The sequence below is a fragment of the Halichoeres trimaculatus genome, unplaced genomic scaffold, assembly GCF_033239565.1.
Source record: "Halichoeres trimaculatus isolate MK-OKI-2021-1 unplaced genomic scaffold, fHalTri1.1 fHalTri1_scaffold_1, whole genome shotgun sequence".
Taxonomy (NCBI): domain Eukaryota; kingdom Metazoa; phylum Chordata; class Actinopteri; order Labriformes; family Labridae; genus Halichoeres; species Halichoeres trimaculatus.
This window is the reverse complement of record NW_027437179.1, coordinates 7,382,321-7,405,758: the sequence shown is the minus strand read 5'-3', so window position 1 is coordinate 7,405,758 and position 23,438 is coordinate 7,382,321. Positions and strand designations below refer to the sequence as shown.

General features: G+C 40.8%; 1 protein-coding gene across 4 annotated transcripts in view; it reads right to left on the bottom strand.

Annotated features, from left to right (window-relative positions):
• Positions 1-23,438, bottom strand: part of iqsec1b (IQ motif and Sec7 domain ArfGEF 1b) — a 363,229-nt gene that overhangs the window by 53,318 nt on the left and 286,473 nt on the right. Inside the window, exon 1 of one of the 4 annotated variants that reach the window (XM_074664466.1) lies at positions 16,675-16,793. The exons of the other annotated variants lie outside the window; for them this stretch is intronic. Within the exon in view, the coding sequence (XP_074520567.1) occupies positions 16,675-16,751 (77 nt within the window). The 5' untranslated portion in view covers positions 16,752-16,793. Of the gene's footprint in view, positions 1-16,674; positions 16,794-23,438 lie in introns of those variants that run through there. 4 annotated transcript variants of the gene reach the window in all.

The window sequence follows — 23,438 nt, the reverse complement described above, 5'->3', positions numbered from 1 at the left end:
ACACAACACTTAAAATTCCACTTCATCATCATCATCATCGTGGCGGAATCCTGACCTCCTTTTTTCTGTTTGCACGCCAAGTTTAAAGACACATGATCCTACTCCACTAACCAGATACCATAGCTCTATTAGAGCAACATACCACACAGTCTCAGGACGTAAGCAAATGCATCTCCTGGTATTTTTGGCCTTGTATGTTTGACATAAACAGGGATCAGAACTTACTGCGAATCTGTTCTGTCATATCCAGAAGTAAGGAGGGAGGAAATGGCTGCACTAAATGCACTGGAAGGTCTTTTCTGTTTTGATGTTTGGTGCATTAAAAATGAATGTCATGATTTGGAACAATGGCTAAAAATAGTGGACTCTGGGAGTCCATCAGGTTTGTCCTTTCCCATCCTTTTCTTTCACTGACCTTTTCCAGGCATAATGTTGATATGCATCAGATTGTAATGATTGCTGCTGTATATCTTGGAGTTCCAGCATTTGTTCTGCTGTCATCCTGTTGAACAATTTACAAACTGGAGGTTACTTTTTTACTTTCAGATTATTAAAGATATTTAACCAACACTATTTTTTTAATTTTCTGAACAAATATTAATCGTACTAAAAAATCTCAAATATTTTGAAAAACAAAAATTTTGTTTCTGTTTTGTGTGAAATCTGTTGATATGGTGCAAATCTGTGAAACTTCTACTATATAGAGGGATTATTTGTTTATTAACAATGCAAGATGTGCGCACAACTTGGGTGCAGAAGCACTGCAGAGTTTAATGGTTTGTAATCTGACGTGGAGGAGTTAACCACTAAAAAACTCATTTTGAAACTAAATATCATCTCTTAGACGGATGGGAAACGGCTCCCAGATTTTTGAAATAGCAGTGAGTGGACAGAAAAGATCAGCAAGTGGACAGATAGGTGGACAGATTTTTTATGCAGAGAAATCCGGCGTGTACCCAGAAAGCAATTTAAACACACAACTGTCACTCGATGCTCATGACTGCATTATCCGTGGACACTTATTAGATTGTGACAGACCAGGATTTAAACATGTGTCAATAAATCAGAAACCCTCCCAGACCAAAAAAAGGACAAAGACTGCTGAGTCAGAGACCCGCTTCATAATAAAAGAACCAGAAAACTACGTCCACTATGCAGATGTCACTGGTGTTTTAGTGTAAAGTGTGACCCTGTTAACTGGTGACTCTCTGATGTTAATCACCGATACTGGTCACCGGTTAGCATGGTCGCTATTAACTCCAGAACACCGGTTGCTCTGTGACTGTCAAAACTAGATAGATGTTACCTCTGTTGTATAGTATCGTTTCTAAAAACTGACCACAGAACAACCATACATGTTGATGCCGATAACAGGTTGAATTTAGTGTTTAAAAATGCTAACTCCTCTGAATGAATGAAGCTAAATTCTGCTTCTGTGGTCAAGATGTGTGCACATTTTTATGAGGACGTAGACTCATAATCCCTCAATAGAGGTGGGTGTACTGATTTTTAGTTTTGACATACAAATGCTCACATGATACTCATTGGAGGATTGTTCACTCTGATGAAGAATTTATATTAATAAGAAAATGTGAAGTAAGAGCGCACGTGTCAGTTACAAATATTATTTGGTAACTCACGCCAAAGTTTTGTACTCACACAAAACCCTGGTAGCATAATATTGAATTGGTTTATCTTTGTCATGTGACCAGAAGTGCAGCGAATCCACTGAGCTGTTTTCAGCCTGCTAGCACCAGCTCAGTCTGAAACAAGAGCTCATTGTCACTGGAGCGTGCTGTGACCTTAATATTCACCTGTGGATAAAAGTACAGTAAAGTGTCATATGTGTAGTAAAATTGTGCAATACTGCAGCAACATGAGCAACAAGATTTTCATTTCATTCTTGTGTTATTTATTATTTATATATTTTATTTTGACATTTTTAATTCATATATAATATAATATATTCATATTAATATAGAAGATTATTTGTTTTATTTCTGCATTTTAATGAATATTTGTGTTAATTATTTATCATTTGTGTGCTTTTCTAAATTTATTTAATTGTCTTTTAAGGCCATCAAAGGTTTTTCACATTAAAGCTGTTACACTAACAGTATTTGTATCTGTACTGAATAAATATGTCAAAAAAGCAAACGGTAGCGTATCCGGTCATAAAAGTGTAGTATTGCCCTACTCGACAACTTTTCATATGAACTTTCACAACATTTTTACTTCCTTACTTTAAAAACAGATATGTCTGTTTCAGAAAACATAGCTGTCACTTCCCCAAATCACTCGGGTGTTTTCAACTGTGAGAAGATGCTCAAAGACCTCCTCTTCTCTTTTACCACCTTCACACTGACATTTGGTTCTAGTTCAACATTTAGGTCCTGTTTTAGTTGGCTGTTCAAGCCTTTCTGTACATAAAGTCTAATTCTCTGAGCATTCAACCAGCACTTTACCCGTTAGGAGTCCAGGCTATAGAGTGCTTGTCAAGCTGTTGTTGGATGTCTTAACATAAGATATCACTCTGCTTTCAAAGCTGTGTTATTAGATGTAAATGCTCCAGAGTAAACAGGTAAGTGGACCTTGGACTCAGGTTTTCCTTTTCAACTACTTCTGCCAAGGTGGAGCCTGAACCATTGAGCCTAAACTCACATATCATGCAGTATGCACAGCTGTGCAGTGGGTAGCACAGCAAACCAAAGAGTTATAAAACAGTTTCCTGCTTCTTTTTGATGAGCAGAGATGTTGTCATTGGAAATCTCAAACTCTTACTGAGGGTAGTAGGTGTTCTGAGCAGCTGAACCTGAACCTTTAAATTCCCTGGCTGGCTGTGTGTGCGTCAAACACTGAGGTTGAAATGTGACTCAGGTAGGGTGGAGAACTTGGATGCTGCCAGTATTCCACATACTTCTGCTGAAACTCAAACCTTCTGTTCCAGCTTCTCCTTTTTTTTCTTCTTGTAGCAGAAACTGTTTGAACATTTTTACCCTCCAGGGGTTGAAATTAGATTTAACCAGCTCATTTGGTTAAACCACTGGATGTTTATACACACTCATATTAAATTAAAGGTAATAAAAACAGCAGATCTTCAATCATAATTATTATTATTACAGAGAAAGTCTGCTCATGCCACCACCAACAGCACAAACTCTGCTCCTTCTTTCACTGCTCATAACGTGCAAAGACTGAGGGCAGCTGGCAGCCATTGTGACTGATGGGCAGTATCCTTTATTGTCCGCTCAGAGCAGGACCATCAGGGGCGCATTATGCAGTCTGAGATCCTTTCTGAGTGGTCATGACAGGCTATGGATGTAGCTGCCCCTGCTGCTTTCAAGGGCATCTTTTTTCCCCTGCGAGAGGAGAAAGAGGGATGGGACACCTGAAGGCAGCAGCTGTACATCATCTGCTGCGAGGAAGAGGACTGAAATAATGCAGGGGGCTTAACCATCGCACAGGATAGGAGCCAAATAAACCACAAAAGTGTCATACACAAGGTAGAGACAGTAAAATGTAAAAAGAAGAGTTTCTAGGAGTAGCAAAGTGGTTGGATTCTCAATGATACAGTAAAATGAGGTGATACCAGAGGAATTAATACACAGAAGCACATGAACCTACCTCCACTGCACTGAAGATCAATGAAGCACAGCTGACTCCAGGCTTGTCTCAATCATAACCTCACTGTAACAGGAAGTTCAAGTGTCCAAACAGGCTCTGACTAAAGACCTCTCCTGTCTCACTCTGACAGACATCCAGAGGAGCATGAATCCAGCTCTGCTTGGTGTGTCTGAGGGGCACCACCCTAGCCTGGCTTTCCTCTGCCAGCTCTTGTCCCGTCACTTTTTTCTGTGGTGGAGAACACACACACTGAGTCTATTGAGGAACACACAGCCTCTATGCACGCTCATTGGCTCCCTGTGTGCTGTTAATGTTGGCGTCTGACAGCACTCCCCTCTCTGCTTTGCATGTTCGCCTGCCCTGCTGCTGGAGCTTTCACCTCTGCCAAGGAGAGCTGCAAGGCTGTGTGTGTGTGTGTGTGTGTGTGTGTGTGTGTGTGTGTGTGTGTGTGTGTGTGTGTGAGTCTGTCTCTAAGGGGAAGGGAGTGGCAGCCGGGTGTGACACACTTGATTACTCCGGCTGATTGGGGATTATTTTTGGCGGCTTCCAATTGCACCCTCCTCAAAACAAAACTCAGTGTTTTCCCCTGTGATTATCTCCTCTGATCATCTCATCCATTTCATCTGACTCTGACTACAATCTAAATCATATTTACGGCGTGAAACAGGCTGCCATGACATAACCAGGCTAAAAATGAAACTCATGACACCTTCAGCCGCTGTCTCTTCCTGTTAACTGACACTCGGGGTGAACTTTGAGGAATGGGGAAGTGTTCCTGTGAGGGACACTCCCACTGAGTTATAGTTAAATAGTAAAGCAGCAAAAATAGCTCAGTGTCTGTGACATGGTGAGCAATGAACATATCTAAGGCACAAATGATCAGGAGGGGTATGTGAAGGTTTTCGTTTTTGACTTCAAATAGAAAACCTGAGAGTCCATGACCACATGAGTCAACAACAAAACTACACCATTTGTGTAACATAAATGTCCAAACAGTAACAGAGTATCTCTACTGCTATAGCAATAATCTAGTCTGATCTAACAAAATGACCTCGGTCAAATGTGGCCTTTTTTTTAACAACTTTAACAACTACTGAACCGGTGCTGCCAGCCACTACCCACACATTATTGCTATTTCTAAGTGTCCCCCTTTGGACAGCAGAACTTTATTGGCAGGCCAAGACTTCTTAGCAGCTGCTTCCCCTGCCCTTTCTTTATTGCAGTTTCTTATGGTGATTCATAATGGCACCAAAAATACATTACCAACAGTGCACTGAAAGGTGCTCACATCCTTCCATAGGTTCCACTCCTCTTTTTTTCTTCAGAGCGACCTCAAAGTAACCAGTCAACCTTAAAAATAGGACCTGCAGGATTTCCCTCAAAAAAGCAAACAAACAACAACAAAAAAACAACAACAAAAAACAACAACAACAACAAATAAATAACTTTACATGAATGACGCTGCTCAATCAACTCTTGTGGGCCTCTATACATGTGTGTCAGTGTCTGTGTCTGCCTCAAACCCTCACCTCTGCCTGTATGTTGATGTTTTGGTTGTATTCGGATGTTTCTAGGTGGAAAGTATACATGGTTACATCAGCCAATCATAGCACCCCTGGTGCGCAAGTGACTTTGCGTGTTGATTAGTGAGCGAAGAAGCTATTAAGCGGCTACGATTGAGGACATAACGCAGAGAAAAGAACACACAACCAAAGTGAAACAAAACGGCAACAGTTAAAGCTTTTTACCAAATGAGGGTGAGGCCTGGCTCAACTTTCACTAGGTTTACTGCACTTGGAGAGCAGCTTGGTCGAAGAGTGACAAGAGTTAGCTTCCTACTGAGCAGGTATGTGACAAATGATCAGCTTGTGCTAACATGCTAAGTCAGGTGCACGGCTCTCAAGTCTCTCCCAAGTGCAAACGTAATGCTACAGGTGGTTTCTGGGCTAGTGAGTGTGTTCACGTAGTTACAGTCAGAGGCAGTGGGTGTGTGCTGCAGCTGGCACTGAGCCAAGGAGGAGGAGCCCACTTGAAATACTGTATTTACTAACAAGTAACGAAATTTCCTATAGACCCTACCTTTAACTTATGTGATGCAAAATCACAACAAATGTTTCCTCAAGTTCCTTTCCAATAACATTAGCTGGTTTAATGCAGGGGTCTCCAACATGATATACAAGAGGTACCAGTAGCTTGTAACTCCTCTCTAAGTAGCTCACCAAAGGTTTAAGAATCTAGAAAAATCTGAAAACTTGACGAGGCAAATTCATATCAAATCAAATTCATAGGTGCCCTACCCCCAAATTCTTACATTACATGATTATTTGCCAATCAGCTGTCAATCAAACAGTTGCGCTGCTATTAAGCTTGATGAGTCAATGGTGATGTAAGATACACAGCAACCATGGCCACAGCAGGTATCCATACCAACAGAGTCCTGTTTCCACCAATCACTTCGGTTTGGTTTGTAGGTATGGCACTCCTTTGGCAGCATTTCCTTTGACTAAAACCAGGACAGGTCCCTAAAATTGTTGGGGTGCCAGACATATCGCTTCGACCCTATTGGTCAAAGCACAGCCTCCTGTGCGACAGCGGCAGCTGTAATTCTCCTGATGGCACTGAGTCTTCTCTGAAACAAAGCTTGATTGCTCTTTGTAACAACAAGCCACATACCAATCATAGAGAAAATGAATTGCTGGATGTTTTCCATCCTTGCTCTTTCTTTACTGTGCAATGTTTTTCTTCTTCATTGGTTATATTTTCCCAGTACACCATGTTGTGCCGCTATGGCATTATGTTATAACATAGCTGTTGTGGCTTACACCCCGCCTATCAAGAGGGGCGCGATTGACCGTGGAAATGCAAACAGGATCAGGCTTTACCGATTTGAACCATACCCAACAATAATGATCCATACCGGATTGCTAGGTGGAAACTGGGATCAAGCAGCAGGAAACGTACCGTTTTTATAAAGATTTGTTTCACAAATTTAAATGGCAAGTGTGTCCGATCTGCAAGTGTGTCAGTCGGTAGAAAATAACAATTCAAGTTACCAGTTTAGACACTATTAAGAAGTCACTATTGGGAATTTTGGTATCTATCTGATTCTCTCACAAGCAGTATTTTGAACATGTTCAGTCACATGTTTCATGGCAACAAAATATTAAGGCTGTTTACTGTGAATAAAAAACAAAACAAAAACAAACTGACAAGACTGACAAGCACCAAACAGCACCAAGTTTGAAAGCTACTCACCAACCCTGCCACTGTTACCACCAAGAGTATAGTAAACATAACAGCAAAGGAATACTACTGGTAGTCCTCTTGATGTCTAAAAGCCCTCATATTTCTATTTTGCTAAAAGGTGTTAATGTGTGAAGTTTGGTTTCATCCCATCTGCTGCTCTCCAAACGGCTGAAAATCCACTTGGATGTGAAGAAATTCAAACTTTCCGTGTGTTATCTCTCTAGCTTCTGTTCCGCCCCAAAGGATTCTCTGCCAAGAGTTTCTGAACCATTAAACACTCGACTCTTAAACCTTCTCTGCAGCTTGATCAGAAGATTTCCTTTCAATGCTCCTATTGAGGGTAATCCTCCATCCTCCAGAAAGACTCCTCTTCCATATGTTTAACTCAACCTACAGCTTAGCTATTGCTATGTTAAATCATGCTTGGTGACACTAAATTGTAGCTCAGCCAGTAAACACTGCGTTTATATTTCAGATGTAATGTTGAGCGTTTTTCGGTCCCGTGGGTCTATGGAGCATTTGTAATTAGAGTAATCATGAGTCCCAGCTGGCAGAGCTGTCAATATTCATCTTTATGAGCAACACAAACTGCTTCACAGTTTTCCTCACACATACCAGCGTTATACAGCATCTCATCAGGGAACAGAGGGAGATCTGGGTGCATGTGAACCACACTTGCTGAGTAAGACGACTGAAGAGGAGTCCGTCTGATCAGTTCAAAGGCTTGGCCAAGCAGCACAGCGACTCAAAATGCTTAGTGTGTCTTAATTTAGCACTTGGAGCTTGTGGAGAGACCTCTGGTTGACTCTTGTTGCCCCCAGAGATCTATTTTCCTTTACTTGAACACTTCCTCTTCAGATGTGACCTGTGCTGACCTTTTGAACTTCCTCCACACATCTTCGGACAAAGGCCTGCATTCCAGTGTGCAGCGAACTCTTGTTGTCTTGTTCTACTTCTCTTCACGATGTTCCTGTCTGGGAGGAACATCCTTTAACCTCCGAATGAGACAAATCCAAACAGACAAGCGGGGTTATGTTCAGACATGCACGGTGTGAAACGAACCAAACCTCAGAATATGGTATTATCTCATGTAACAGGGTGTGAACAGAAGGTCTGCTGCTCTTCGAGGAAGCGGAGGCACGGTACTTGTGTAATAGCTTTAGCGGCTCAGTCTGCCTGGCAATGACTATCATGGTTATTTAATGGATGACAGAATCTGTGTGATACGTGTCTTATCTGTCACGTTAACCAGTGTCAGTGAGGTTAGTAATGCTGAAGGACCTCTAATGTAACACCTCAGCACAGTTAAAGGGAGGGAGCTGTTTCAATTATGTCTGGGAAAAGCTCGAAAATCCAAGCAAATTTCCATTACAGTGAAATATGATTTTGACACTCAGCAGAAGTTGATTCCCCAAAGCTAAAAGAAAAAAAGAGCCGGTTACTTAGAGAGATGGGGAGATGGAGGAGTGCAGTATTTCAAGGAAAATAACTGCTCGGCAGTCGGCTCCAGTCACTGAGGAACAGAAAGTACTTTTAGTGTCTCTGGTTGAACCATTTATCAATGGCTTTTTAACAAGGTGGGCCCCACATGGCCTTCCCAGCTATCTGTCACCCTAAGCTAGGTGTTGTGAGACAGAATGGTGCACTTTGGGAGTTTCCACACTTCTCTGGCTGTTTTTTTTTTTGAGACAACTGCAGCCAGACACTCCCCAACATTTACCAATAAACTATGTTTTTGGCAGGAGAGTTACTGGATTTCATGTCTCCTCAGGGAGTGAATTTGGCGTCTGAATATCAGCCAACCAAGCCTGACCAGACCTGCCGTGTTAATCCCCAATCACCACTCCTTACCAGGCCTCCCCTTCCCTTCCCTGAGGTTAGCTGTACACCTGAACACACCTTGATGTTTTCTTTCCATGGTCACAAGTTTTCACCAGAGTGGAATGCTTCTGAATAAGAGCCATTCATATTTCTCAGAAATAAAAGAAACGTGTAGGAACACAATTTCATGCTTTACTCAGTGTACAAGTTCATTACTCATGAGTCTTAGGGCCAATCCCAGTAGTCACTCTTTCACCTCCCCCTTCATCTACTCCCCTCAAATTAGAGGGCCAATGGAAGGGGTGACTTTTGGTGTCCCTGATCTGACATTGGTGTGGCTATTATTAGCAATAGCTAACACTATAGCAGCGTTTGCTAGATTGCTATAACACATGATTTTTAAATACAACCATCTAGGGATGGGTACTGCATTTGGTACTTTTATAGGTACCCACCTCTAGCTCTGTCAAAAGTACCAGGTACTGATTCACTTAAAGTCAAAAGGTACCATGTTTAGGTACCTAAATGCATCCTAGTGACTGTAAGGGAGTGGAAGAGTATTTTCTATGCTGCACATGAACACAGCATTACTGGGTTATATACTGAAGAATAAACATTTTCAACTGAAAATATTTTACATTTTATCATTTAAAAATTTTATATTTTTTATCATATAAACACACAAAAGTACCAAAAATTAGTACCGTTGAGTACTGATACTGATTGCCAAGTACCAGGAATCAGTACTGTATCGTTTCAATTGACTAATATTAACATAGAGTGACAAAAGGTTGGATATAGGATATAGAAAAACAATATGAGTATCCTTATTTCTGGCAGTTTCAATATCTTGGGAAATTTCTCATACTCCTTACTTGTAAGTAATGTTCCAATTTTGTCCTCATATCAAAGGCTGTGTGCCCGTTCCCCTTAACCTTGCATAGAAATGGGACACCCCTTCACTAGACATGAACTCGCAAAACCAAAGTAAGGTTTCAGTTGGGATTAGCACTTAATGAGGGCACTTTCCACCATCTTTAGGACCGTGTTGCCATTGACTGGGTCTTGCAAAGTCACCACTCAGGTGGTAATTGCCCATTGTACTGCTGATATAAATCAACAGAATTTACATTTAAAGACAAGTTAGGATTTTATTGACTTCCGGTGAAGTAGGGACTGCTGGAAATGTGCAGATTTTTCTTTCTGTCTCTTTTCTTTCTTTTTTTTTAAAAAAAGCAAATGTAATGTATTTTACTGCTACTGCACTCTTGAATGGCTTCATTATCCTTCAGTTAAAACAAATAGTCATTTTTATATTGAGGATTATTATAATGTTATTGAACCCCGTGGGTTAATCTAGCTAGCTTCCCAAACCGATAATGATCCTGAATCATTTAGGTCTTAATTTTCAGTGTAAATATAAAATTTGACCCTGTTCTGTTTATAAATTCACCATAACAATAGTTCACAGCAGATCAGATGAGTGTTGATAGTTGACGTCCAGTCCCAGGCTAGTCCGAAAAATGCTGCCATGAATATGACGGAATAATGATTCCTATGGTTAGGGATGTACTAACTCAAAATACGCCACAGGTGTTCCCGGTCTGGCTCCACTCATTAACTGCACGGGTTCAGACAGGTTTCTATTGTCATCCAGTGTCATATTACACTGGACCTGCTCTGTTGTGGTCTGACTGTGGTCACACTGGCAAACTGTACCATACTTAAGCACGCTTCAACCAGAAAGCCCAGATTGTTTGGCCAATTTGACCACAACCATGCCCTTCTTGAGTACGATTCATTTCTCTGCTTTGGCGTGTTTTGGAGAGGTGGGGTTCAGCACGGTTCATGATCCATGGTAAAGATTGCTGCAACCGCTCCTCTCAACAATCAGTTTAGAAAATGGCGAGGGTGTATCAGACCAAAACAACATATTATACAACATATTCAGCCAAAAAGTCACTAAAGTTGAAACAGTGTTCTCTATGTCTTTTTGTGCTGTGCTATGTGCTAGTTTTTGCCCGATGCCGGAGCAGTGACTCATCTGTTTAGAAAAAAAACAGATCAAACAGTCCAGAAAGTCATGCACAGAAACCACATACAAACACCCAGTGAGTTTCAAAATAAGACAAACTGTGTAAAAAACAGATCACATTTAGCTTGACTACAACAACAAACCAACACGATGAGTGCAGCCAGACCAGGAGTCAACAGGTTTGAGGTTTTACAGCCCAACATGAACCAAGAGAGGATCATCATCAGGGTGGGAATCGAAGGAATTCCTCGGTCTACCAACTCAAACTTCCTGGCAGTCCTGCAACGTGCCGGATTGAACACACAGCTGGTCTGAGCTGATGTATGAGAAAACACTCAGCCCACACATAACAGAGCCAAAATCAGACTGGATACTGATCTGGTGGATCAAGACACAGACATAAAAGTATTTCTGTATATAAACCATGATGTCTACTAATTGGCCACGTTAAGACATCATGGAATGGACAGCTTGAGCAAAAACTCATTCTCAGGATGTTCTCCCACAGTATTTATTTTCAAGGATTTGGGAAAAGTCAGAATCACCCACTGCATCCAGACAAACACTCTGCCCTGTATCCCCATCACTGATTCCCAGTTCCTCCCAGCCAATCAGCTCGACCCATGGAAGTGTTTTCTCTTGGTGGGAACTCATGGAAAGCTGTCAGCCAAGCCACAAACACCACAGGCCAGCTGACTCAAGCACAGCTTTTACCAACGGTGGAAAAAACACACGTCTCCAACTGGATTCCGTCACCATGTTCCCTCCGTTATATGACGTGTTACATAATTCAAACCATATAATGTGAAACACTTGTACAAAGAAGACTTTTTCTTAAAAAACTACCCAGCCCTGGCATCGTCTTCCTCTGCTTGGTTCAGAGTGAATAGACGGCGGAAAAGCAGCTGGGAGCTGGAGCTATAAAGCCACCAGCTGCTTTGGTCCCATGTTAAAATGATCCCCTTTAAAAATCAAACTTGTGAGCTTTAAAAAGCTTTACAGGCTGAAGTAACCTTTTAAAATCTGAACAGAGGCGTTTCAAGTCTCTGTAAATCTACAGCTTTCACCTGGAATCCCTTTCTTCTCACCTTTAAACCACAACAAGCCACAAGAGGAGTCTCCTCTGGCGTAATGACTCTGCTGAGCTGAAGATCCCCGTGTCGTAACAGAGAAACTGAAACAATATGACAAACCATTGTTCTTCAGATTGCCTGTTATGCCTGCTGACAGTAATTGGTCCAATAATTGGAAGAGACAGAGCGAACGCCAGCTGAATAATTCCCTGCAGCTTCTCCCTGCCACATGTTATGGGGGCCTTATGGCAACCTGTTGACACAATCCCAGAGTCCCACGGGGGCCAGTGCTGGGTCTGCATAAACAGAAAATATAATCTGCATCGCAAAGCGGCTGAAAAATGTATCACGTTGCTAAACACAGAGCGAGCCAGAGGACAGTGTGTCCGACTGGAGCTGCGTGTTATACTGTCTGTTACACCGTAAAAAACTGAAATCTAATCAAGTGTTTTTGTCTTATCTTAAGTAAAAATTGTCTTGTTATACTTGGTATGAGCAACATTCACATGACCAGTCCAGAAAAATGTTTTGTTTTTATTCATTTAAAGACAAAAATAAGGTCTGAACTGCATGTGACAAGTAAAAAAAAAATCTGCCAATGGAACAAGAAAAATTTTCTACAATATTTCCTTGAAACTAGAATCACATTTTAATACGAGTAACCTTTTTCTTGCTTTAATGGAAGATATTTTCAACTTGTTCAAGTGATTCAGACCTCATCTTTATCTTTGAATAACTTGAAAAAAGACGTTTTCTGGACTGGTCAGGTGAATGTGGCTTATATCAAGTCTAAAAAGACATTTTCTACTGAAAATAAGACAAAAACACTTGATAAAATTTCATTTTTTGCAGTGTTATCTTTTCCATTCACACAATACATCCCAGTTGTCATGAAGTACTTGTAAAAGAGAGAAAAGACCTTAAGGAACCAATAACAGTGTTTGAATTTGTCATGTGACCCTCTGGAGGTTGTACAAAATCCCTTTTATGTAGACTTTCTTGCAAGGCCAATTCTCTCCTCAAAACTGTCCATAACTTTTTTACCATATCTTTCTCTGTCTGAAAAAAAAAAAAAAAAAAAAAAGAAAGTAATAATAATAATAATAAATATATGTATATATGTATATATGTATATATATATATATATATATATATATATATATATATATATATATATATATATATATATATATGTTCATATTAATAGACAAGTAAGGCTTAATCTCTTAAAGTTTAATCTACTTTATTTGCTAATTAATTTAGAAAATATGTAAAAATGCAAACATTTTGGTTCACTGTCTTTGGGTTTACAAACAGTTCAAAAATAAATTTGTCATTATTGTTATTTTTTTCTCCTTCTCACACTCCTTTTGATGCTCCTTCTTTGTGGCTGTTGTGTTAGTGACTAACACAACAGCCACAGTCACACTACCATACATCAGAGGGGTCAGAACCCATACAGAGGGCCATGAGGAAACACAACATCAACACGCCAGTCAAACCACACACCAAACTCAGACAACTCATCGTCAGACCCAAGGACACCATTCACCAGGACAAAAAATGTGACGTCATATACGAAATTGCATGCCTATCATGTAATAAAACATACGTGGGGGAGACAGGGAGACCATTCAGCATACGAAAGAAGGAGCACCAAAAGGAGTGTGAGAAGGAGACAGCCAACAGACAAACAAGAACAATAAAAGAACAGGGACTCCAGGAAAATCTTAAATCAGCCATATCAGACCACTGCAAAAGAGAAAACCACATCATGGACCGGGACAATGCCAGGGTCATCCGTGCCGAAAGTAACAAATTCCATAAGTGGATCAGAGAAGCCATCGAGATAAGGAACTGCACACCAACAAAAGCAGCCTATGACACGTCACTTCACCATCACGTGACGCTTCTGTCGAATACCCCGGAAGAGGGTTGAAACTAGTAAAGCAGGTAAACAAACCTCTCTGTCTTTCAAAAAGAACCCTTCTAAAAAGAGAAGTTTGTTTCCTGAAAACCACAGATGTGACGTCTTTGGTTAAATAGTTGATGTAAAGTTGGATAAAATATGTTTAGACTCCTTGCCATTCATTTACATGGGGCGTTCCTCAATGGTACAGTGTTGCTAGCAGGCAACGTTCAGACATGAAAACTGATGAAAAATAGTTTTTTTCTTCACTTTGTATGGCATTCATTGTAAACTGTTGAAGCCATCAAGTATTATCCACATGTTTTTGAAAAAATAAATTAAAAAAAAAGTTGAAATATAAACAGAAAATCACTCAGAGAGCACAGACCTCCACCAAGCATATTGTGATTGTCACCAACACTTTAGTCCTACTTTAATGTTATACTCCCTTTCAGCAGACTGTCTGCTACAATTTGGTGTTAGTTGCAGGTTTGTACGATAATTTGTTCCTGACAGTGTTGAAATTTATAATGACCCAGTACATATTTCATATTCTGGATCTTAGTATCCAGAATATTGGCAGGATCTGGATCATACTTTTACATCTATCAGTAATTGTTGTACCCCTGTCTTGTATTGTTTTACAAAGCAATCCGAACATTTATTGTGGAGTTATATACACATATGGTGAAAACAGCCCTATCTCACAATGATAAAGAATCCTTTAAAAAAACAAAATCCTGGATCCAGACGGTGATCCAGATCACCTCCAAAATTTAAACACCTCTTCTTTGTCTTATTTTGAACATTTCCAGAAAATTTCATCAAGGTCTGTTTGTTACTTTTTGAGTTATGTTGCTCACAGACAAACAGACAAACTCTTCCAAAAACATAACCCTCTTGTCTGAGGTAATAAATAAAAAAAATATACTTATTTTTTGGAAAATTTCTTTTTTGATCTATTTTGAGGCAAAAACTCACTCAAAACATTTTTTTTTCTAACTGGCATCACTTAGCATACCATAGAGGGTTAAATGCTTTTAATGAAGAATGCTGCTAATTGCTCTGTGATGACCTTCATTTTGATATGCCAGGTATTGCTAACCACTTAGACATGCTACAAAAGCAGATGTTTACTTTACCTCGCAGACTCTTCATTTTAGCGCTCGCAAGTATTCAGCTACATAAAAGCCTGAACCCTTATTCAAACATTTCCAAAAGCTAGATTATCCACCTACGCCTTAAAAACTGAGAAACTAGACATCATTCCATCATCATCCTCTTTGTCCGTTTTCTGTCTCTGATGAGCCACAAAGAATTTACTTCTCCCAACACAAAGACGATGACTCAAATGTAAAGGATGTCGCGAGGCAGCGTTGATGAGTCATTGCTGCTGCGGTCAACCTTGGACACTTTCATTTTACAAAATGATCCTCCAGTCTCCTTGGTGTGATAATGAATGACGGGACCGGCAGAGCCAGCGAGCCTCTCTGTCCGGGGCCAGCTGAGCTTTACCTTTGATACACAACGCGCACAATGACTCATCAGACGCTTGTCACAGCTTCCTGGCTCCCCGCCGGCTCCGAACGCTGCTCCTTAAAAAAACTCCTCTGATCAGCCCATGATTTATTTAACACATGCTAATGTAGTTTGCATTTAAACAGCCTAAATGCTCCAGTGCACTTCACTTGTAGAAAAAAAAGCTCCTCCAGCAGAGATTCGGATGTGTTATCCTCCATGAAGACTATTTGCATCATCAGTTTTGTTTTGCTGAATTCGGCCAAGTTGCTGATTTGAAGCAGGCAGGAAATGTTTTGGTGAGTGTCAGACTCCGGAAAAACAAATTTCCACTTCCCTGACAGCTGCAGGATCTGAAATCATTAAAAAGGCACCGTCTGTAAACTACACAAGATCTCTCATGTGTATTAAAAAACAACAGCAGAGCTCAGCCCACTTTAATTCATAACCACAGAGGATTTCGTCATTGTAGAATTATCTGATACCAAGCAGCTTAATACTGCATAATCTACCCAACCTGAAAATCCTGCCCCTGAGGATATAAAACCAAGAACCAGTGGAAAAAATAAAAACAGATCTGGCCTCAGAGATGGAATTATATCCAACAAGATCACACAAGTCACACATAATCCTGCGCCGCGGGCTGGAGCCCCAAACTCATTATTGATGAGTTAATGTGTGCTTTGCTAAAAGCCATTAAAGTGTGTTAAGATATGTGTGAAGAAGAGAAACGCTGCGAGGCAAAGGAGTGACTCCTACAGTGACCCCTCCATCTCATTTGCAGTAATGGGGAGAGTGGCGAAGGAACCTGTCCGCTTTGTGAGAGCCGTGTTGTGCGGGTCAGCAAAGAGCAGCCGGATGTAATTAACTATTCCTGGGTCTGTTTAAAGGATCAATAGGGATTCATCACACGGCCATCCTGTGCTCAGCAAAAGAGAAGAACCAGGATGCAGCAAAAACAACAACAAAAAAGAGAACAAAAACTAACAATCGATGTCTGCTAAGCTGCTCAGAGGACACAACAGTCCAGAGGAGGGGGGGGGAGGCACAGAGACAGAGAGGACAACAACAACAACAGCAACAGTCCAGGCACTGTCTGCAAAGTTGAGCCGTCCCTTCAGCCACAGTTTGCAGCAAGCTGCTGGTGTCCTCCAGCACAAACATCAGCTGCCATGACATCAGACTACAGGAGAGAGATGAGATGAGGGAATGGTTGAAGGGTGGAGGCTGGTGGTGGTGGTGGTGGTGGGGGACATGTCAGTGCAGCTGCTGCAGTCATCTCTGCCAGACACCTGCCTGGGCGGCGGGTGTAAACAGAGTAAATGAGAGCCCGCAGCACTCCTATCACCACCTCACACAGGAGACAACAGCACAACGAACAGGCAGATGACATTACACAAACAAAAACAAAAGGGCAAAGACACGAGAAGTGAAAGCAGCAGCCCTACCAGCAGACAGAGACGGCGAGGAGCCCGGGACGCGGTCGACACTGGCAGGATGAAAGCGAGGGACCATGCTTACACATTCACCTCCAGCTCCAGAGAGAGACCAGGCCCTCTCCACCCTCCCTCTGTATCTGTGAGCCTCCCTCTCTTCCCTTTTGTCAATCTCTCCACACGACTCCCTCAGCCCCTCCCCTCTCCACTCCCTCCCTCCCTCTCGGTGGAGTTGTGTGTCCAGCCTGATGCAGCCCAGCGAGTCAATGCCTCTGCCGGCCGTGCTGCAAGGTCAAGGTCTCCCTCCGCACAGAGAAACTCAGCACACTTTGAAAGCTATCCATTCTTTTTAATGCACTCCTCTCACAGATTGGCATTTCCTCTCCTGGATGGACGTGCGGTAATAAATGAGACGAGCCGCTTTGAGTTTGTTTGCAGGGAAATGGCACGGACTTTGGCAGTGAAGTGGAAAATAAAAAGGAGGGTAAATTATGACTGTGACAAGCAGAGCACCGGTGCAGACAAAAATCAATCAGTCTTCCGAGAAAAGGTTCAGTTTCTGCTTTTCTTCTTCTCTATAAAGTCCATTAGATTGATTCTACTGAGGGATCAAAGATTGTTAAACAAATGGTGCAGATCTCATCACTTTAAATATTCTGTACAGAAGAAGCTTTTTAAGTCAAGACGTTGCACATGTCAACATCAAAATTTCAACATCCATGGTTAATTTCAACCTAACGACTCACATAGATCTTAAATCTCTGATAATGAAGTCTAATTCCACACATGTAACCTTATTTAACCCTCTGGTGCATAGTGGTGACTACAGTGTACAACAATGGTCTTTATGGGTGATCTGCACATCAGCCTCTAGAGTGCTCTCTGCTGCTCCTCTCCTCTGAGCTTCATTCAGTGGTCAGTTGTTGTAACTGCAAGTCAATTTTCTCTGACTCAAAGATGGCCACCACACTTGGTAACACATGCTGGGATATCACATCAAATTTATATTTCAAAAGAACCCTAGAGGTAAAAAATATATATACATACAATATGCAATAACGTCTTAGTAATAGTATTATTCCATTATTTCTGAACATTTCATTAAAAAAAAAAGCCATAGCGAATGATGTTTCCACTGAACTGGACATTGTGCGACACGAAGTGTATTTCCAATGCAAAGTTGAAATGTGTGAAAGAGTTTTAAAAATGTTTTTTATAACATGAAAAGAAGTAATTATTCATAGAATTACTAAAAAACACAATTTAATTCACTTTTTGCAAAAAGTTCATGCTGTTCTATGTCAAACGCTCAGACTCATGTAGTCCACTGGAGAGGATGTCAGTCACTTAATGAGAAAATCAAATATCTAACCCAGAAAAAAGAAAAACACAACAAAACAAAAACAAAAACTTTTTTGGAATGATAGAAACACTTAAAGCAAAAAAAAAAAAAAAAAAAAAAATCTAGTCTATTAAAACGTTGGTAACTGTTGGAAACATGACTGTAAAAAAATAGTCTATTCAAAAACCTGGTTGGCTTATTTATGACATTATTCAGGTTTCAGGTTTCAGGTTTTCATCCAACTCCTACCCTGGAGGGCTGAGACAGGTTTTCAGGTTTTTCTTTCCAGCCAAAAACTCCACCAACTAATTTCACTGATTGGTTTCCCTGCTTTCTGCTTCAAGAGGAGGTAATCAGTGAAATCAGTTGCTGGAGTTTTTGGTTGGAAAGAAAACCTGCAGCCTCTTGGCCCTCCATGGTAGGAGTTGGAGAACTCTGCTCTAGATATTCCCCTTCAGTCTCAGCTAGGATTGCCACTCGTTGCACAAAACACAGAATTGTCCCGTATTTCACACTCAAACATTGCGTCCTGTTTTGAATCAATATTGGGCACAATTTGTCCCGTATTTCCTAATGGCTTTGAACGCAGCACCATTCTGCCAGAATTGAACACGAGCTTGCTCTGACATGATGGAATAACAACAACAACAAATATAAAATTCTCACTTATTGATATAAAAAGTCATGTCATCACTCCACTGTAGGCCATTGGTGGTCGGGCGCCTGCACTGCCCCTGCTGCTAAGCAGGGGAGCTGTCCTTTACTTTACTGCTTTGAAGGTGTCAACCCTAGCCCCAGCTGTCAATTAGCAAACATTAGCATGGTAACATGCTAAACCAAGACGCTGAGCAAGGTTTGCATGCTAAACATTTGCACGTTAGCACGATGACACTACACATAGCTTCACTATGCTGTTAATGTGGTTTTAGACACTGGGCCCATAGCTCCCATGACCAGCAGTCACAGGTAGTCACAGGAACAGTCAGTGAGTACAAAAAGTCGTCTTGACTTGAGCCACCACTTATGAAATTCAGAACAGGGTTATAAAAGGAAGCAGACATTCAGCGCTAACTTTTCATACATTACAACTTTTGGTCTTTACTGGAGCTCCAAGCTTCCTCTTTGCTAAAAATGCTCATGTTGGTATTATACACCGTACAATCACCTACAGAAGCTTCTGAAAAACAAGTTTCAGGGACACAGGGCCTTTTTTTGGTCAGCACAGGGAGGTTAAACCAAACAAGCACAGCCAGCAGTAGTTTGTTTCCTTACAAGCAGGACCTCAGAGGACAGGACTTACTGTTGTGTCTGTAAACTGCAGCTGGCATGGAGCGGCATTAATATCCTGAGCGAGCCTTTCTATCCACCTGGGAGGAAGTCTGCCAAGGGTCGTGCCCCCTCTCTAACCCTGGCACTCACAGGACTGTTGCCTCGACAATTGGTGCAGCGTAGCAGGTCTGTGGATGGTGCCAGCAGGGACGCTGAGGGACGGAGGGTGAGAGTGGAGACTAGCTGCTGCGCTCGTACCTCTGGACCTATAGGATTACTGGTAATGGGATTTCCCACTAATGGCTCCTTCTGACAGGTGGTGTCCCCGTTTAGCTCAAGTTCAGCTTCGGCTATAAAAACATCAGTGTGGTTTAAAGCTCCCCTCTCCAGTCCGCTCTCACCAAGCTGTTTACATCGCTACTGGGAGTCTTACTTTCTAACGTGAGCACAGAAATAGCTGTGAGTGGGTCAGAAATATTTCTCTTTCTGCAAAGGAGAGCCTAGAAATCAATCTGCTGATTTTAACTTTGGGGTATTTTCATCCAACAGAAGTTTTGTTAAAGTTATTACTTTCTCCTTTTTTATTCCTTTTCAGAAAAAAAAAAAAAATTCAAATTATTTTGCCTCAAGCTGAAAAATCTTCTGTTGGTTAACACTGAGAGGAAAATAAGCCCCTTAAAGGCCCAGTCAGTAAAATTTAATGAAGCTAAGAACTAATAATATTCAACCAGGGTTCACTAACTAAACACTTTCCTTTGCTTTAAGCTGAATTTCATGATTCAGTCCGCTACTCTGAAATTAATTCAAATGGCATTATCACAGCTTTATTCACTTTCTGGTCTAAATCACTTTTTAAGGAGAATTTCAGTAATTCTTTGCCACTGCTTTAGCTTTTGGGGAAGAGTTTATAAAAGAGAATCATTGATATTAAAGATGCAAACATTAAAACAGTTTTGAATATCTTCACCCCTTCACCTTAAGGTCACCCCTTGTTGCCGTACCTCCAGTGCGTCAGGGTTTAAGTTATGAGCAACCCAAATCTGTTGTGTCGTTGCATCATTTGACACCTGCAGGCCTCAGTTTTTTTTTAAAAAAAGCAATAACACCGATCCCCAAAGGGCCCACATTAAGTCAGTGCTAAAAGCTGACTGGAGATTTAACAACATGACTATGCAAAGTGTTGTTATAAATAGGCTGTTTATTCAACGCACGTCGGGATGTTACTGAGGAAGAGGTGCCAGATATGCTTCATCAACCTGGGTGAACACATCGACTCTGTGGAGCAGCATCGTCTGAATCAGCATCACCTCTGAACTCAGTGTGAGGAGAGGGTGGAGGAGGTTTTACCATGTGAGGGCTGTGGTTCATGTTAGTGGTCAGATTTCCCTGACATGAACATGTTTTGATAAAAGTATCCTGGACTACTGTTGAAGAAAATCCTCTGTAAACTTCAAAAGTTGCATGTTGCAGCAACAGAGTCTTCAAAGAAACCAGTAACTGTGGTTCATTTAGCTCTTTAACACAGTGATTCAGCCTCAGCAATGTAATGAAGAGCAGCTGTCACTTCTCCTTACTGTTTACATACTGAACCACAAATGGTGTGATATTGGCATCCTAATGTGTTAAATGGCACTTTTTAAATGACTTGTAAACTAACAGCTTCACATAAATACACATGGTGTCTGTTTCTGTTTTATGAGCTCAACTGTTTACAGTGAAATCATGTTACACCTCAGTTACTCCATGCATTCATCTCTAGACTGATGTGATGCCAACAATCAATCAGACGATTCAAACTTATTCAAAATTCAGCAGCCAGAGTCACAGTATTATTATTTTTGTTTCCTAATCACAAAATTTTCTTTGAGTATGTTTTGCTGACCTTTCACTGTGTTTCTGTGTCTCTGTAAAGCACTTTGAATTGCCTCACTGCTGAAATGTGCTGTATAAATGAATATGCCTTGCCCAGAAACACTCCATTGTACAACTCAGGATCACCTTTAAGATCCTTTTATTGGTCTGTAAAGGACTCAGTGATTCTGCTCCCAAACATATTTCTGACCTGCTCACACACTATGACCCCACCAGGTCTCTCAGGTCATGAGGTGAAGGTCTGTTAGCCATCCCGAGAACCTAATCAAAGTCCAGAGAGGGGGGCCCATAGTCACTGTGTCCCTTCTCTCACTGACCTGAGCTCCACCACAACTAGGGTAGACCGATTATCAGCCAAGCTGATGATTGGTGCTGATATTTGGCATTTTGAGGCATATCAGCATCAGCCTGTATTTTAATCCAGGGGTCAACAGGAAGGTTATTTACAAGATTATTTTGGCTCTGTTGCAGCCTCGTCTCTCTGTCTGCAGTCCCCACTCTGTCCCCAACATTGTCCCACTTATAGTTTCATACCTGAAGTACGATGAGACAAAAACAAGTGAAAGCTCAGTTATACTGAACTTTACTTTACTTTACTTTAAGTTTTCCTTTAACTTTATAAAAAAGACAATGAGTTTAAACAAAGTTGAGTGTTGAAGTTTGTGTTATTCAAAACTTTTATGCCAATATTTTCACTTTTACTGTAAATAAATATCAGCTCCAAATATTGATTATCCACGGTGGCCGGTAGGTGTCAGCCAATTTGCAAAAGCCACAACACAACTGAAGTTAAGAGGATAGTTATCCTAATGGATACAGAAAAGTTGTGAAAGTACGTAAATAATTGTTTTCTTTTTTTTACCTTCAGCTGTGATAAATATGGCTTTAATGCTAACGTTATTGATTCATACAGCTAACTATAAGAAGATGTTTTTAAGTTGAGACAAAGCTTCATTCATCATAGCTCAGGCTAAAATAGATAAGCATTTATCTAATTTCACAACATTCCTGTGTCTGTTTGGAAAACCAAACTCTTTTAACTTTCGTTATGGCTGCACTTCTGTTGTGTTGTGACATTTGCATATGTGTTGTAGCTTTTGCGAATTGTCTGGCACCCACGAGCCGCCGTAGTTATCAGTGTCTTTGGTCGGTCCATCTCTAATCACAACTGTCTCTGTTTTTTTTTTTTTTTTTTTTTTTTTTTGTTTGTTTCTTTTTAAACTTATTTTTTATTTCAATTCACCAATGCCTACAACAATAACAGTTCCTCAATTTTTCTTTTTTGTTTACAGCTATAACTACATGTTAACTACTTTTATAAGCACAAAAATAAAAAAAAAAGATATATCGAAAAATAAATAATTAAATTAAAAAAAAACAAAAATAAATAAAATAAAAAACTGTCTCTATTTTTAAAGCCAAACTGAAAACATCTCTCTCAAGCAATCAAATAATTACTCTTTGTGCAATGTGAGTATGTGTAAACGTGTTCAATTTTTGCTTTTGTACAGTTTTGTCCTTGAAGCCTCAATGTAAAGCACACTGAGCTAACTAGACCGACTAACAAAACTTTTATTCTACTGGACTACATCAAAAGATGAGATGCAACTGACAATATTAAATAATGCTTATTTATAAGACAGTGCTTGAGGAGGTTAATCTGTGCACACTACGTGTCATACTTATTTTCACCTGCAGGGACTGAACAAGATCACATGCAAACCCTGTTGAGATGCGGGCAGCTTGAAGGTTTGGAAAAAGTATTTCAATGTCTTTCAAAGCCTAAATCCAGTGACTTTAAAACTTCATAAATGCAGGTAGAGGATGCTCCAGTAGTTGTTTAAAATATATTTTACCTGAGGGAAACTTTCAGTTAATCTGAACCCTGCAGTCATCGCTGATCTCACTCTGCTGTTCAAATTTTGACTCCAGGGCATTTTGGTTAGACTTTGTGTTGTTAACACCTTCAATAAAAATAATGTGCAGAACATCCCTGCCTCTATACCACTCCCGTACGACCTTGTCTCACCTCAGCTACAGCACTGTCTGCTAAATTCAATAATATACATGTCGTTCAGCCACCAGGGGTGCCTGGTATGGAACAGGGAGGGGCAGAAAAACAAGGGCAGCAGAGGGAGGACCGGCTGGAGGCAGGGTAAACAACAATAGCTGCAGGCGCGTCATAATGTAATGATGCTAATGAGGATAAAGCGGCTTGGTACCTTTTCTCCATAAGCCCCTGAAAGCAGGACAGCTTGTGACAGCGCAGGGATCAGCAGCACTCTTTCACACT